This window comes from Drosophila virilis, chromosome 5 (genome assembly GCF_030788295.1).
Source record: "Drosophila virilis strain 15010-1051.87 chromosome 5, Dvir_AGI_RSII-ME, whole genome shotgun sequence".
NCBI classification, from domain to species: domain Eukaryota; kingdom Metazoa; phylum Arthropoda; class Insecta; order Diptera; family Drosophilidae; genus Drosophila; species Drosophila virilis.
Genome location: NC_091547.1, coordinates 13544418 through 13558106, shown reverse-complemented (window position 1 = coordinate 13558106; position 13689 = coordinate 13544418). Strand labels below are relative to the sequence as shown.

Genomic DNA, 13689 nt, shown 5'->3' with positions numbered 1-13689 from the left:
CATGCTGGGCTCCCAAAGGCCACCGCCAAATTTCCAGTTCCAAGTCAAATTTTAGGCAGAGCAAAGGTGAACCAAATGTGAGACAACCACGCGGCTATGCCATAAAGTAAACAGAACCTGGCAACCGAGCTGGGCGCTGAGCAGAGCCAGAAGCGGATCCCTTCGTCTCCTTTCAGCCATTCTGTCTTCTGTCAGCCATTAAATTTCCCCAAAATACAAAGTGGAAAAATATCCAACGCACACGAATTAAATATTAATCATTGTCGACGAGGCGGTCTTATCCCATGCCCACTACCATTCCCACTCCCAGGCGCATGTCGGGAACCACTCCCATTTCAAATGTTTGTTTGTTTGCATGTGTGTAGCAGTATTTGTGGGCGGGTTGCAGGTTTATTTGGTTAGTAAAGATACGCGGAGGTTAGTGCATTATTAAGCACTGTTTATGCGACATTAGGAACATAAAAGGCGGCATAAATAACAAACGAGCTCACAATATTCCAAATGAAATGAATGCCCCAGCATCTCAGCTACGGACATTTTAAAATTTCAGCATCGAAAATTGAATGCGTATCTTGTCTAACAATTTCTTGATCCTCGTTCAAGTTGCATTACACTCCAATTGGAATCGAGCTGGTCCTTGGCTGCGCATATGTTGTCCATATTTACGAGCATTCTGTAACAGTTGGGCCGAAAGCAAAAAACACTTCAACAATCAAGCCGATTGGACAACTCACCCCCGACTGCAGCACTGCTCGGGGGAGGGGTTGCGAGGGCCGGCGACTGCAACAATGGCATCTTAAATTCGCATTTGAAATGAGGCGCTGCTAAATTGATTACGTGGCACTTGCTCACATCATCAATTTCAGTCCATATGCGCGAAATGCCAACTAGATCCGGTTAAGGGCTGGTCTGGCCTGGCCTGACCCGGCCCTGACCACAGAGCACCAGCATAACCCTGCCCCTGCCCTACCTCCATTAAATCCGGCTCAAGTTGTGAATGACATTTGAAAATTTGTGCGCAGCGTTAATTGCGAGCATTTGTTGACTTTGGTTTGCGGTTGCAGTTTTTCAGTTGATTTCCTCTAATTGGGATAAGCATCGGTTAAGCATTTGGATGTGTTGCGACCTCAGAGGGATGTTATTGTGGCTCAAGCCTCCGAGGCAGCTACAACACAAGTTTATTTAAAAGTTGGGGCACCTCAAATGTATATAAGGTTGTATTCCCATTCATCTACACACATGGAGGTTATTTCAAATCTCCACTAGCTCAGCAGTTCGATGAGACATCTTTATATACAAAGCTTCTCCCGTTGTCCTCCTTCATTGCATTAACCTAATACACAGGCAAGTGCACGCTTGGAGATTCGGTTTCAAAGAACTTGTTGTTGTTAAACTATTTTTCTGTATCTAATCTAAATATATCTATATCTATGTCTATATCTAACATTTACATAGTCTTATGGATATCGTATAAAATAACATGGCTCAATTAACTTGGCTGACCTTATAGGTCACTTTATATTTATACTTTGATATCAGTTCACAAAATTATAACGAGTTAGTTTAATTAGATAAGCAACATTTTGTTGGGCAGATCTTTCGACCTTCATTACGCGTTTCTATTGCATTTTATTGGATTCGTGGCAGCTGCGAAGTTCTTTCTATGCAACGATTTGTTTTTGTTGTTGTTGTTGTTTTTATTGGGCTATGCATTTATTATTGTTTTCACTTTTGTCGCATAAAAATGACAACAAATTAGTTTGACTGCCGCGTGGTTTCCCGCTGTGTTTTTTCACAGTTCTTTTATTTATTTATTTTTTCATTTTTTTTTTTCTGTTTTATGAGTGCGCGTCCTTGAGTACCCGCCAATAAATTATGTGGATGATGCTGTTGTTGTTGCAGAGTCGGAACTACCGATTCGGAAAGTATCATAGAACAACCCTCACTCCCCTCACACTCGGCACCGTCAGGAGGTGGCCAGGGGAGTGGACCGCGAGAACGCTTCAGTCGACGTGTTTGATTAGCTTTATTAAATATGCAAACAATGAAATTTTGTTTTGTTTTTGTTAAAAAAAGTGGAAATTTTTTGACGTTGAATTGCGAGCACAATTCAATTAAATGAGCGCAGAGGAAGGAGCAATTTATTTTTAATACCATTCCTGTTGCCTTCAGGACTATCTACCTTTGTCTCACAGCAGCCCAGCCCCACAGATTTGAAAGGGCGAAACAAACGATGAAAAAAAAATGGAATGCATTTGAATTTATTAATATTTTTTCCTTTGCCTAAAAGTTACCGTAATAAATAAAAATGTTGCCGACAAGTTTTTATGAGGACTCGCGCCCAGAATCCAATAGGGGAAATCGGAACTATGTAGACCTTTGATTATTTCCGATTTTAAACAAATACAAGGGTATAATGAATTCGTGCGCTTGACAAGAAACTAATTGTTATTATTCAAAAGTTATTTAACAGCTGTAAAAATTGGAGGCAGAAAAAAAATGTGATTTAAAATGTAAATTATTGATTTTTTAGATCATAATAATAATTTTCGCCTGAATCGAAGTAAATTCTTGTCCGAGACTCTGACAGATACTTATTTATTTTATTCAAAGGCTATTTATAAGCTGCAGAACATTATCTTATTTATAAAAGAATTTATTTAAATATCAAAACTCAATAATAAACTCGAATACCTAATCTGCACTTAAGTCTGAACAATCTGTGCAGACAATCAAAAATGGGTTGTGGCCATTAGTTTAGTTAAAGCTCCAAAGCACCAATAAGAACAAACTAAGGCAGCTACTAAGAGCGCATTTCATGCGTTAAGAGAACTGGCAGCAGCAAGAGAACATTTGCTTGTCTCGCACTGCTTTATCGACGCGCGCTCAGCTGGCGCTGGTTTGAAAGACGTAGAACTAGTCAAATTTAAAGCAGAAACAGATTCCAGCAACGTTTCTTATAGATAATAAAGCACAGCTTAGGGGATCAGTACCTAAATCTAAACATAATTAATAAATGCATTTTAGCATTTTAGCTACGAATTTAACTAAAAATAATACCTGGCCGGCTATTTATTTTTAATTAATCACCATGATTTTGGCAATGCTGCAACATGTTGTCAAATGGGGCAAAGTCTCCAAAATGTGTCCAGAGTCATGAACTTGAAATTTGGTTTAATATTTCAAATGTACTCGAATGTTTTTTCTTACTATTCCGCATTGTCAACCATTTCGCTTGCCACGGAGCCACACGCACGAGTAGGTGGATGAATGCCAATTCCCAGGGGCTGTCAAGGAAAATCCAAATACATACTGGTACGTACGTAGGTAGGTAGTATGTGCATATGTAGATATGGCTGCTGGATGTTGTTTATGATGCTGTACTTTGGGTCGGATTCCACCCTTTTAGGCAATTCGAAGGGCTGCACTTACCGATCCTTTCACTGCCAAAAATAACAAATAACTAAATGTCAGAAAGTGCACATATTGTATAAAATGGTTCATTAACAACGTCAATTAAAGTTGGCAACCCAAAATAAGTATTTTGTACGAAATTGAGCAGGAAAAAAACGACAAACGCAAAACATTAAGAACTATTTTTGATATTTTAATTTCGCCTGAACACTTAGTTATATTAAATTGTTGCAAACAGTTTCAGTAAAAGCTTAAAGCATCTAGTCAGTATATTTTCCGCAGCTATCTGATGACTCCTTTACTCCCACCTTAGCTCTCATCAATTATTCGTCCATCAGCAGGACTTCATCACAGTCCCAGGATTTATTTCACTTTCAACTCGCCTGCCAGAGCATTGTTTAACAATTAAGCGAACAAGTTGTTTAACTTTACCTAAACGATTTAAGTCAACAGTAAACGAAATGCATTTCCATTCCCCGTAGTTGGCACGGCCGGCGGACGCCACTTGGACGCCCATCCGCATCCTTGTGCTTGTGATGAGCTCACAGCGGAGGCAGAATCTGAATCTGCCTGTGCTTCCGCTTCCGATGATGACAACGCCAGAGTTTTTTTTTTGCTCTCTTCTTTTTTGTGTTTTTTCTTGTGTTCAGATCCAGGCAAACGGCTACTGCTTGTGCCTCCGCATCTGCATCTGCATCATCATCCCGGACAGCTCCGCTGAAATGGCAAAAATTTGTCAAGCGATTTTCGTTTGGGTTGTTGTCAACAGTTTGTTGATTTGCTTTGTTTTTGTCGCTACTTCTCCTTTGGGCAGGTTGTTTGCTTTACTAGCTCGTAGATTGCTATGAATTTAGTTTGATGGGCAGCCCCGCCCCTCACATGGAGGGAGTCTTAAGAGTGAGACTACATTTGCAGGCCCCATTCCAGGCTGCCTTGCCGCCCACCCAGACTCATCGACATCGCGATCAGCGAGCCAATAATTAAATTTGCGGGCATATCGGCGTCTGCTCAATGGAATTAACTGTTGTCAATTATCCATGTGAGGACCCGCCGCTGCTTTCATGCCTCTAAATAGCAAAAAGTGGCCGTCTTGCTCTCGGACGCCAATAAAATGTCACTTGGCCAGCGTCGGCAGCGGCAGCGGCACCGGCATCGGCATCGGCATCAGCATTGGAATCGGCGCTCGTGTCCGGCGGCAGTCGGCGCTGGGTTTTGTTCACTGAATTTGGCATCGCCTGAGATGGCTATGGTCGCGGTGGACTGATCGGACCGTGGCCATTCTCTGGCCAGGTGGCGTCTTCTGCGGTGGCCGGACCACACAAGTTGCTTAATTTGTTGCGCTCCATGCCCCAGCTACAAGTTGTCTCCGCTTGACTCCCCATCAATCAGAGAGTGGCCCGCTTTTTGTACCACCGCCAATCTCGTTTCATAAAAATTCAGAACACGACTGCAGCTATGTGCTTTTTGCGTATGCCCCATCGCTTGAGTATTCGATGGGTTTTCTCCCCAGCCACAGTGCTCATGACAGTTCCATCAAATTGCGATCATTTGCTGCCTAGCGAGAAGCAAGCAGCGAGAAGCCGCCAAATACAACTTACAAAAACAACAATTTATTCATATTTACATACGAACAGTGCATATTCCAACTAAATCGAAAACAATCTTCAATTTGTAATGGAGCTTATCAAATATTATAAGCCAGGAAATATAGCTGACTTGAATTGAATAATTTCTATATATATTTATTTAATGTTCTTGGCCTTCTTTGAATATTTCTACATTAATTAAGACTTCGATTAATAGGATTTGTTGGTATAAGATGAAGTCGACTGAAACTTAAAGTAAGTGCGCAAAGGTTAGACAAAAATGTCATTCTTGTTGTAAAGTATGAAACCGCGTACACGAGCCATACACTAGGCTTGATTTAAGGCATACGCTAGTAAATTCATTACACTCTCACAAATACGTGGAATAAATTATAATAAAAGTCGACGCACACATGAGTACTTGGAACCAGAAGGCAGAACTCGTCTAAACGAATTACCCGCAAACCCCAACATAATCAAGTAAATTAATAGCTGCGCCAACAGGCAAGAGCTGTGCCCCAAAAAACAATTGCGGCAGCAGAGATCAAAGTAATTAATTATAATAATTAAAAACTTTTGAAAAGCCGTGCAGCAAGTCGACAGCCAGCGAAGTTGGCAAAAGTTTTCAGCCTTTGCCAGGTCGAGCAACAAATGTGGAAGGAGCCAGAAAATCAGTTGAGGTTGCGCGATGCCCTCCATGCTTGCCGAAAAGGGTATACTTCCCTGAGCAAAAAGAAGGGAAGGGAGACAAGGTACATTTGAAACCAAATTTGTGCAGGGTATTGTGTAGTCAATGCGACTTTGGCCGTTATAGCTGCTAATACGCAAGCTGCTCCAGCCGGTGCCAAAGTGCGTGTACCTGTTGAGATTTGGGCAATTCCCCAAGCAAATAACATATTCATATCTTGTCGTGGCTGCTGCATCTTTTGATTTACACGCGTGACCCCTAACCCATTGCCAACCCCAACCCTAAGCCCGAACCCGAACCCATTAGGCAGCCTGACATCATAGTTTGCCATTTGTCATCGCGGCACTACTCGTTCTTTTAATCACCACCTTGGAGGTAGTTGCTCGGCAAGAGTTCCACTTGGCTGAGCAAATTCACTGAAAGCATTTACCAACACTGCTCGTACTGCACGCCCACACGCCCACTTGGCATTGTTTGTGCCCAGTGGAGCAGGCTGTGCACTTTTTGCGAGATTAAACCGGGATGCAATCATCTAAAGTGTCTGCCAGGCTAGAGGCCTGGCGCAAACGCAGAGGCAGTGGGCGTGCCATAACGCCCACTTGAAACCAATTGAATGACCTTTGAACAAAACAACTGTGTGTGTACAACTGTGGCTGTGAATTTGAGTTCTTATTACACATCAATGGGCCACAGGCCATATTTCTAAATATAGGTGGGCTGGGAGCTGGGGCTCTTAATTACGGGGGTAGACGATGCTCGTCTGGTTGTATTTCCATTGGCCATCGTTGCCGATGGTGCCATGAGTTTCGTGGTATTTCTGGTTGCCAGCCGCATCCGTGGAGCCGGTGTAGCTAATGACAACTCCTTGAGGCGTGCCGTAGCTCTGGGTACCCGCAGTCTGTGCTCCAAAGCTGCTGGCTGCAGGCTTGGCATAGCTCGACGACGAATCCTCGCCGAAGCGTTGTCCAATTTCGACGATAGGTCTAAAATATAGAAAAATGCCAAAGTTGGTTATATTCATTCTTTTTTAGTTTGGACAACTTCTACGCACTGTGCAATGTGTTGAATGGTTCCTCCGCTGAAACTGGAGCCATCAGGATTTACCACCTGCTGGTTCGATGTGGTTATAACGTGACCATTGCCCGATGAAGACGAGGATGATGACGATGAAGACGATGAGCTGAACACCTGACGGCGCAGACGCTTCAGCAGGTGAGCATTAACTGGATGCACATTTGACTGATGGCCCTCGGAGTCCAGGGTGAAGAACGCCCTGGGTACAAACTGACCAGCTTCTGCAAAATGTGAATAGATTTAGTCTCAAGTATAGCAGCCGGGTTTTTTCATTATATATCATTTTATATATTATTATTATCTGCTTATGAATTCGCACGGGCCGCTTCGAACTTTGACATTAAATACGAAAAGGACGCTCGCTCTTTCAGGTCGACAGAACAGACAGTTCATTACTACACCTTCCAATCAAATCATGAATTTAAAATCTGTTCTGGTTCATTAAAACTGATCGATAGAGGATAAATCCCACTGCTTTAATCGCCAATATTTTTGGAACATAAACAACTCGTCTATATTGACGTCATGAGTGAGAGTAACAGACAAAAGGTTGCCGGTTCAAGTCTAGTAGCAGTAGTAGCCAAATGAATGGGTGTTAACCAAAAATGATTAAATTTTGTATTGGGTCTATTCGAAGACAATGCTTTCATAACTTTGTATTCTGCCATGCTCCAAACAGTTGCTTACGTAGCTTGCGAGGCTATGATAAGGCTCATTGGGCAAAAAGCTTAGATTTCGAACTACCGACACGACGGAAGTCAGCTTGTTTTCATAAGATTCCTTGTGGCTTTGTTCATTTAATATATTTTCTTAATATTTAAGAGTATTTTTAAACAACGCGTACTAAGTTTCTACAGTGTTCTGTCCACTTGTAGGCACAATTATGTATATACGTACATTTATATATCTAATAATCGATTGTATATATTGTGTTGGGCGTAACTTGAATTTCGTTTATCACATGCACATACTTATTAGCATACACGTCTTCAAAGGCGCAAATAATGAATAAAATAAAGACGAAGACGATAATAACAATCGTTAAGTTGGTTTTCTAATAACCAAAACGCGTTAACGTTAATAGACGATGATGTAATTGCGGCATTGAATCTTCAACTTTAGTATAATGTCTTCCACAGTTCCAAGCTCTGATGACGCATGAGCTGTTCGCAGCGTCGTACTTACCGGAAGCTGCGTGAGCTACGGCGAAAAGGGCGAGAGCGAGGGCGATGACAGCGTATTTCATGACTCTCAGCTTAATCCAACACGGAGATATCTACGAATTCACAAGCACAGTCACAGATTAGTCAGCACAGATGATCGGCGTTGGTGGCGAGCGGCTACTCACAGAACGAAAGACTTAGGCGACGAACACGGAACGTTAGGCAACAGTTAAAACTCCAAAACGACTAAACTTACGATGCCGATGCTGTCGGCTTTTATATGGAAATTTTAGCGAGAATAGCAAGAAGAAGAAAAAACCCAGACCCAGACCCAGCAGCACCAGCCCAAGTTTAAGCCCCGAAGCTTAAGCAAAAACAAAAGAACTCAAGTGATAAAATCAAGAAATCTTATGCGCCGCGAGCGGCTCACCCGAAAAACTGGAAAGCGTTTGATTTCTTAGCGAGAGAAAAGCATTAAGCTAAATTTACTATCGCTGATTCAGCGTAATTAAAATTTGGCAGCATTTGAAAACATATTTTCAAAACAAACAAAAACAACATTTTTGAAGGCAGACTCAAATCATAGACGCACATTCGCATGCTAATAAAGAAAACTTGCGGAACGAGATCAGGAATAGGTGCCCGTTAATTTGGAATATTGGGGGATTTTGTCAAACCCGATTTGTTTGTTTTTTTTTGGCTCTACTTTTTTTTGATACTTATTTTTTGTTTGTTTTCTTATTATTATTCACCAAGCTGGCTCAGGGCTACCTTCAGCTGTTCATCCACGTGAGGCTCTCTCCGCGTACTGAGCATTGGGTTCGCGTTGAAAGCTTTTTTTTTTTGTATTTTGGCCAAGTGTGGACTCTTGTGGTTTGAGTGTTGAATTTATTTTCGCTGACCTTATTTGTGGACTTAACTTATTTTGCTGTTTCGGGCAATAACCTTTATTTTTGTTGTTGTTAAAATACAAAGGAATTGTTTACTCTAAGATCTTATATTCTTTCAATGTTTTTGGAATTCTTCCGAGTGTTGTGCAGTGGTAGAGCTAGATACCTCATTTCAAATTCAATACTGTATTTAAACCAGCTCAATTCCAGTTGCTAATTTAATAAACTCGATAAACGCTGTTCGACGCACTAATTAACAAATCGATTTAAATGTTTGCGACATTAAACACCCAAATGATAATATTATGTGAATTTATAATTCGATTATTGAATATCAGTTTCTTATACAACATCAGAAATACAAGCTCGTGCAACGGTAAAGCTACTCCTCATGAAAACAAGTCAGAATGTGCTCGACTAGAAGTTACCCTATAACCATGACTCAAGCAATAGATTGCAATTCAAAGAACTTCACCCTGTACTAGAAAAGTATATACTAAATAATTAAAATGAGTTTTACTGTGGTACATCATATCTATGAATATTTGATTATTTTTAGTTCCTCATGAGCAAAAAAACAACAAGCCACATGCTTAAATAAATAAAATAATAATTGATGTAGCCATTAATCATTTGCAACGTAACAATTTTCACAGTAAGTATTATTAATTATTAATTAATTTGATTAAAATTTGCATAAATAATACCACCAGAAATTGTCTGGTATTGCAACAACGAAATCAAGAAAAAACGTATATATTTGTTTTATTCCGGCCAATATCTTCTATATCTATCCATGACGATTTCTTTGTTATTAAGAGAGTAGTAATTGATACTCATCAAGAATATATATATATATATATGTACTTAATGGGATGTTTCCTTGTATGCGTTACAATTTTCATGGGAAAATGTTAATGCGTCTACAAGGAGTATGTGTTAGTTGGGCATACCCAACTAGTGCAGTTTTACATCTCTTACACAAGCCAATAAAAATGTAAATTATTACAATATATTCCAACAACTTCTATCGTTAAATAGTTTTTATACAATATATTTTTCTGACGTGCAAAATATCAGAAACTTAGTTTTGCTTCTGCTTAAGGAAACTTTCCTCTAGCTTTATCGGAGTTGTCTTTCTTCCACTTTCGGACTGCAAACGTATATTATACATAATACATATTATAAATAATACATATTCTTTCTTTCTTGTTTACCCCTCTAGAAATGTGTAAGGCATAGAAGGAGATATCTCTATTTAGCCGGAATGGTAGGAGTCTGTCTCAAAATCAATTCTTTGCTTTTATACTCAATTTGTCTATTATCGATGAGCTTAGACGAAAGTCGGACTACTCGGCTGCTAGTTGTACAAAAACTAACAATTATTAAAATGTAATTGGGTAACAATTTGCATTACAAATGCAAGTTTCGATCAGAATTTGAGCACAAAACATGTTTTAGAATTTTGAACACGTTTTTGATAAAAGATTAAATAAAAGCGTTGCAGCAAATGGTGACAGGGCAGATTTCATGCTCCCCCGTTAAAATAAACCCCTGTCTGTGTTTTTTTTTTTATATAAAAAAGTGAGAAAAGCGCAAAAAACAATTTATTATTTGCCGTTGCGAACTGCCAACACATTAATCATTTGTGTCCGAGATGTGGACACTGGCGAAAATTTGGACAACATTTTGGGCTTGCCAAAAGTTTTCGACGTTTCGCAACAGCCCTCGGATGTTGCAACGTGTTGAAATTACAAAAATTCTCTACAATGTGTTAAAAACTGAACGGGCGGCCATAATAAAAACCAAAATAAAATATTTCATTCACACAGAGACAAACGGCATAAATTCCCTTTGAGAATAGATTCGTTTGCTCCGAGACAGACGCTACAAAAAAAAAAAAAAAAAAAAAAACTTGGACCCTGATGAGAGGGTGTCTGCTGTGCCCATCGTTTTCGGGGGCACTTGCGGCTCAAGGTGATTATGTTTGACAGCCGACCTGGGACAACTGCCTGGACATCTACGGGACATGGGTACTAAGTGCACAACTCGAACTCGAACTCAAACTCGAGCTCGACGTACCGAAAATTGGCCTAAGCATTGTGATTTATTGGCTTTGTTCCAATTTAACCACCACTCCAAGCTACCTTACAATAGACAGTTTAATTTAAGTAAAAACGCGTATCCTAGTAGTTATTTATCTTGAAGCATTTAAATGTTTCGTCTTACTTGACAACATTTTCAGAAAACTTCCCGTTAACTTAGTATATATTTATATTTAATTTATCAAATGATAAAAATGATGAATCATAAAATGAATGATAAAAATAAAAAAGTTTTAAGAAGATCGACTCGGCTATTGATGCTGATCCAGAATATATATACTTTATGGGGTCGGAGATGCTTCCTTCTGTCTGTTACATACATTTGGATTTTGCACAAATACAATATACCCTTATACTCATTTTTAATGGGTTCAGGGTATGAAAAAAAAGGCACTTCACTTTTAGCTAAGCAAGAGAAAGTGCAGCGCCTACTTGAATTCTTGAGAATCGAGGAGTAGAGCACTTGGCAAAAATTCGTTTTATTTAAATTTGCAGCACAGCGAAAAATAAACTTGGCCTGCATTTGGTATAGGAAAACAAACATGCATGCATACATGCATACATATATACATAAATGCATGCATGCATACACTAACATACTAAGTTTTGCCCGATATTATATAATTATATAACAAAACAAGCGTTTTTATTTTATGTTTGTCCCAAATCAAATACCTTAATATATAAGTGGGATAAGATAGGATGTATAAAGGGTCAGGCAGACAAACGGACGGACATGATTATACAGAGGCTAATACTGGCCACGAATATATTATATTTTAGGGCAACGCAGATGTTCGGTTTTATCATTTCTAATATTCATATCAAATAAAACAAATACCATCTGCAAGAGCATTAAAATTAGATTGGAAACGACTCACCCCTGCAGAAAGAGGGAGGGATTCCATTGTTACATTTTGACCAAATGCTTTGCATAACTGGCTGCCAAAAATATACTTAGAGTACAAATTGATTTTCAATGTTTTTCTAAAAACAGAACTGACTAAAACCGTGTCAAATTTTGTGATTGTCAGCGGCTAAATTGCCTTCAGTAGCTTTCAAGTAGGGTTGCGCTTGCAAATCAAAAAAAAAAGCTAACAACATTTCACTGGATTTTTCATGGGCTGGTTTTGGCTGGGCAACGTCCGGCGAATCGTCACGCACTTTGCTGATTTCTCCGGTGATTTTTGCAATCAGAAAATGTGCACAAAGTAACGGCATGGCAGCTGGGACATGATTAGTTTGTTGCCCACAATATGAATAGCAAGTGCCTGGACCAGCATTCTCTAAGAGACACAGCCGTCTGTCAACCCATGCATGCCAACTAACTGCGCAAGTAGCTCGACAGGAATCCAAGAAATCCGCCAAATGAAAGTGTAATGAATGCAGGACAATGCCGAGCTGTCTGCCAGCTACGTGCTGGTCAAACCGGAGTACAGTGAGGTAAGTGAAATACGCGAATCGCATCAAAATTAGAAAACCCTCCAAGCCTGAGCTCCATATCTGAGCTCAGCTGCTGCGAGTGTCTGCCCCGCCCTGCTCTGCCCTTCGCTTAGCTTGGAAAAGTTAAAAATGATTTCTTTATAGAATATGGTATGGATTATGGTATACTATAAATGGCATATGCCATATCTGTGCCCAACATTTCTGGCTATTATTTTATCTGCAAGTGCATTATTCTTTTGTTCCTGGGAAAAGCAAATAATGCCATTTTGCAGGCTGGCACACGACTAGACATGATTGCATCCGCCCAGGATGCTGTATCGGAGCATGTTGTCGGACAAGCATCCTTCCTTGTTGCCGTTCCGTCCGGTTTCATCCGCAATTTTCACGCCCACTTTGTTTGATGATGACAAATCTAGTTGCGTGTTTGCCGATTTGCGACGTTTATCAGATTGGCCCCGCCCCGCTCCCGGTGGCACTGCATCCCGTAGTTGCCATAATTATGTTTATTTTCAGATACTGCTCCCGGCCTCATTTAGGTCACGTGGCGCCGTCAGGTCGACGGCGGGGAGGTGCAGCTCGCACGAGCGGCACGTGCTAATCGGCGGTCGCATGTTCCTGTTGCAACCACCCCCGATACAAGCCCGATAATTGAAATCGCAAGCCCAACATCGATTCGGAATGGCTTCATTTAAGTGACCATTCCGGAGATGCTGCCTCATAATAAGCCATACGCCCTGGTTAAGGGGAACAATAATAAGCACTTAGCTGATTGTCTTGGCCAATTTTCATATATTAATTGACGGCAATTTGTATTACTCATCTTTCGGTTAGATTTACATTTAAGCTAGTCCAGCTCGCCCATCGGAAGCCAAAACAAGTTAATCCTTTAAACTTAATAAATTGCTTATTCTAATAAAATATTTGCAAAAGAAAGGATGCTTGTACATCTTTTGGGAAGCATTATTAAAATTTGGATACACACATTTTAGCCAAGTGTTGCGAATTTAAAGCAAAACTTTTCATTAGTTTAATTGCACATCTGTCACAATTTACTAAGAAACTCGAGGAAAATATCCGCGAGAAAAAAAATTAGAAGTAAAGTTGACAAATATATGTAATAATATTATGGATGAGTAGATAGAAAGTAGATCACCTTTAAGGCCCTTGTTAGTTGGCAGCTGGTTGAATTAAGGCTCATTAAAGATGAGGTGTGTTGTGTTTAAACACACACACACACGCGCACCTGCAAACATGTGGGCCACTGAGGGTTTTGGCTGTCGCCCTGCGGACTCATAAATATTGTATGAAAACCTCACACAGGCG

At 40.2% G+C, this 13689-nt stretch overlaps 1 protein-coding gene and 1 long non-coding RNA gene across 2 annotated transcripts; both read right to left on the bottom strand.

Moving 5' to 3' along the window:
• Nucleotides 1–3586: 3586 nt before the first annotated feature.
• LOC138911387 (uncharacterized) lies at nt 3587–5135 on the bottom strand. Its single transcript, XR_011416953.1, has 2 exons — nt 5043–5135; nt 3587–4969 (listed from the first exon to the last, which is right to left on the bottom strand). It is a non-coding gene; the product is annotated as an uncharacterized lncRNA (long non-coding RNA).
• A 1195-nt stretch (nt 5136–6330) lies between these two features.
• On the bottom strand, nt 6331–8254 carry hui (hase und igel). Its single transcript, XM_015173797.3, has 4 exons — nt 8111–8254; nt 7948–8038; nt 6740–6983; nt 6331–6671 (listed from the first exon to the last, which is right to left on the bottom strand). The coding sequence occupies exons 2-4, from the start codon at nt 8006–8008 to the stop codon at nt 6422–6424; spliced, it is 555 nt and encodes a 184-aa protein (XP_015029283.1). The 5' UTR covers nt 8009–8038; nt 8111–8254; the 3' UTR covers nt 6331–6421.
• Nucleotides 8255–13689: the final 5435 nt, after the last annotated feature.

What these genes read in the sequence shown, in the direction of transcription:
- hui (XM_015173797.3), bottom strand. Translation starts at nt 8,008, where the DNA reads ATGAAATACGCTGTCATCGCCCTCGCTCTCGCCCTTTTCGCCGTAGCT. An exon ending in CGTAGCTCACGCAGCTTCCG is followed by an intron (nt 6,984 to 7,947) that starts GTAAGTACGACG and finishes CACATTTTGCAG; the next exon opens with AAGCTGGTCAGTTTGTACCC. An exon ending in ACCATTCAACACATTGCACA is followed by an intron (nt 6,672 to 6,739) that starts GTGCGTAGAAGT and finishes TCTATATTTTAG; the next exon opens with ACCTATCGTCGAAATTGGAC.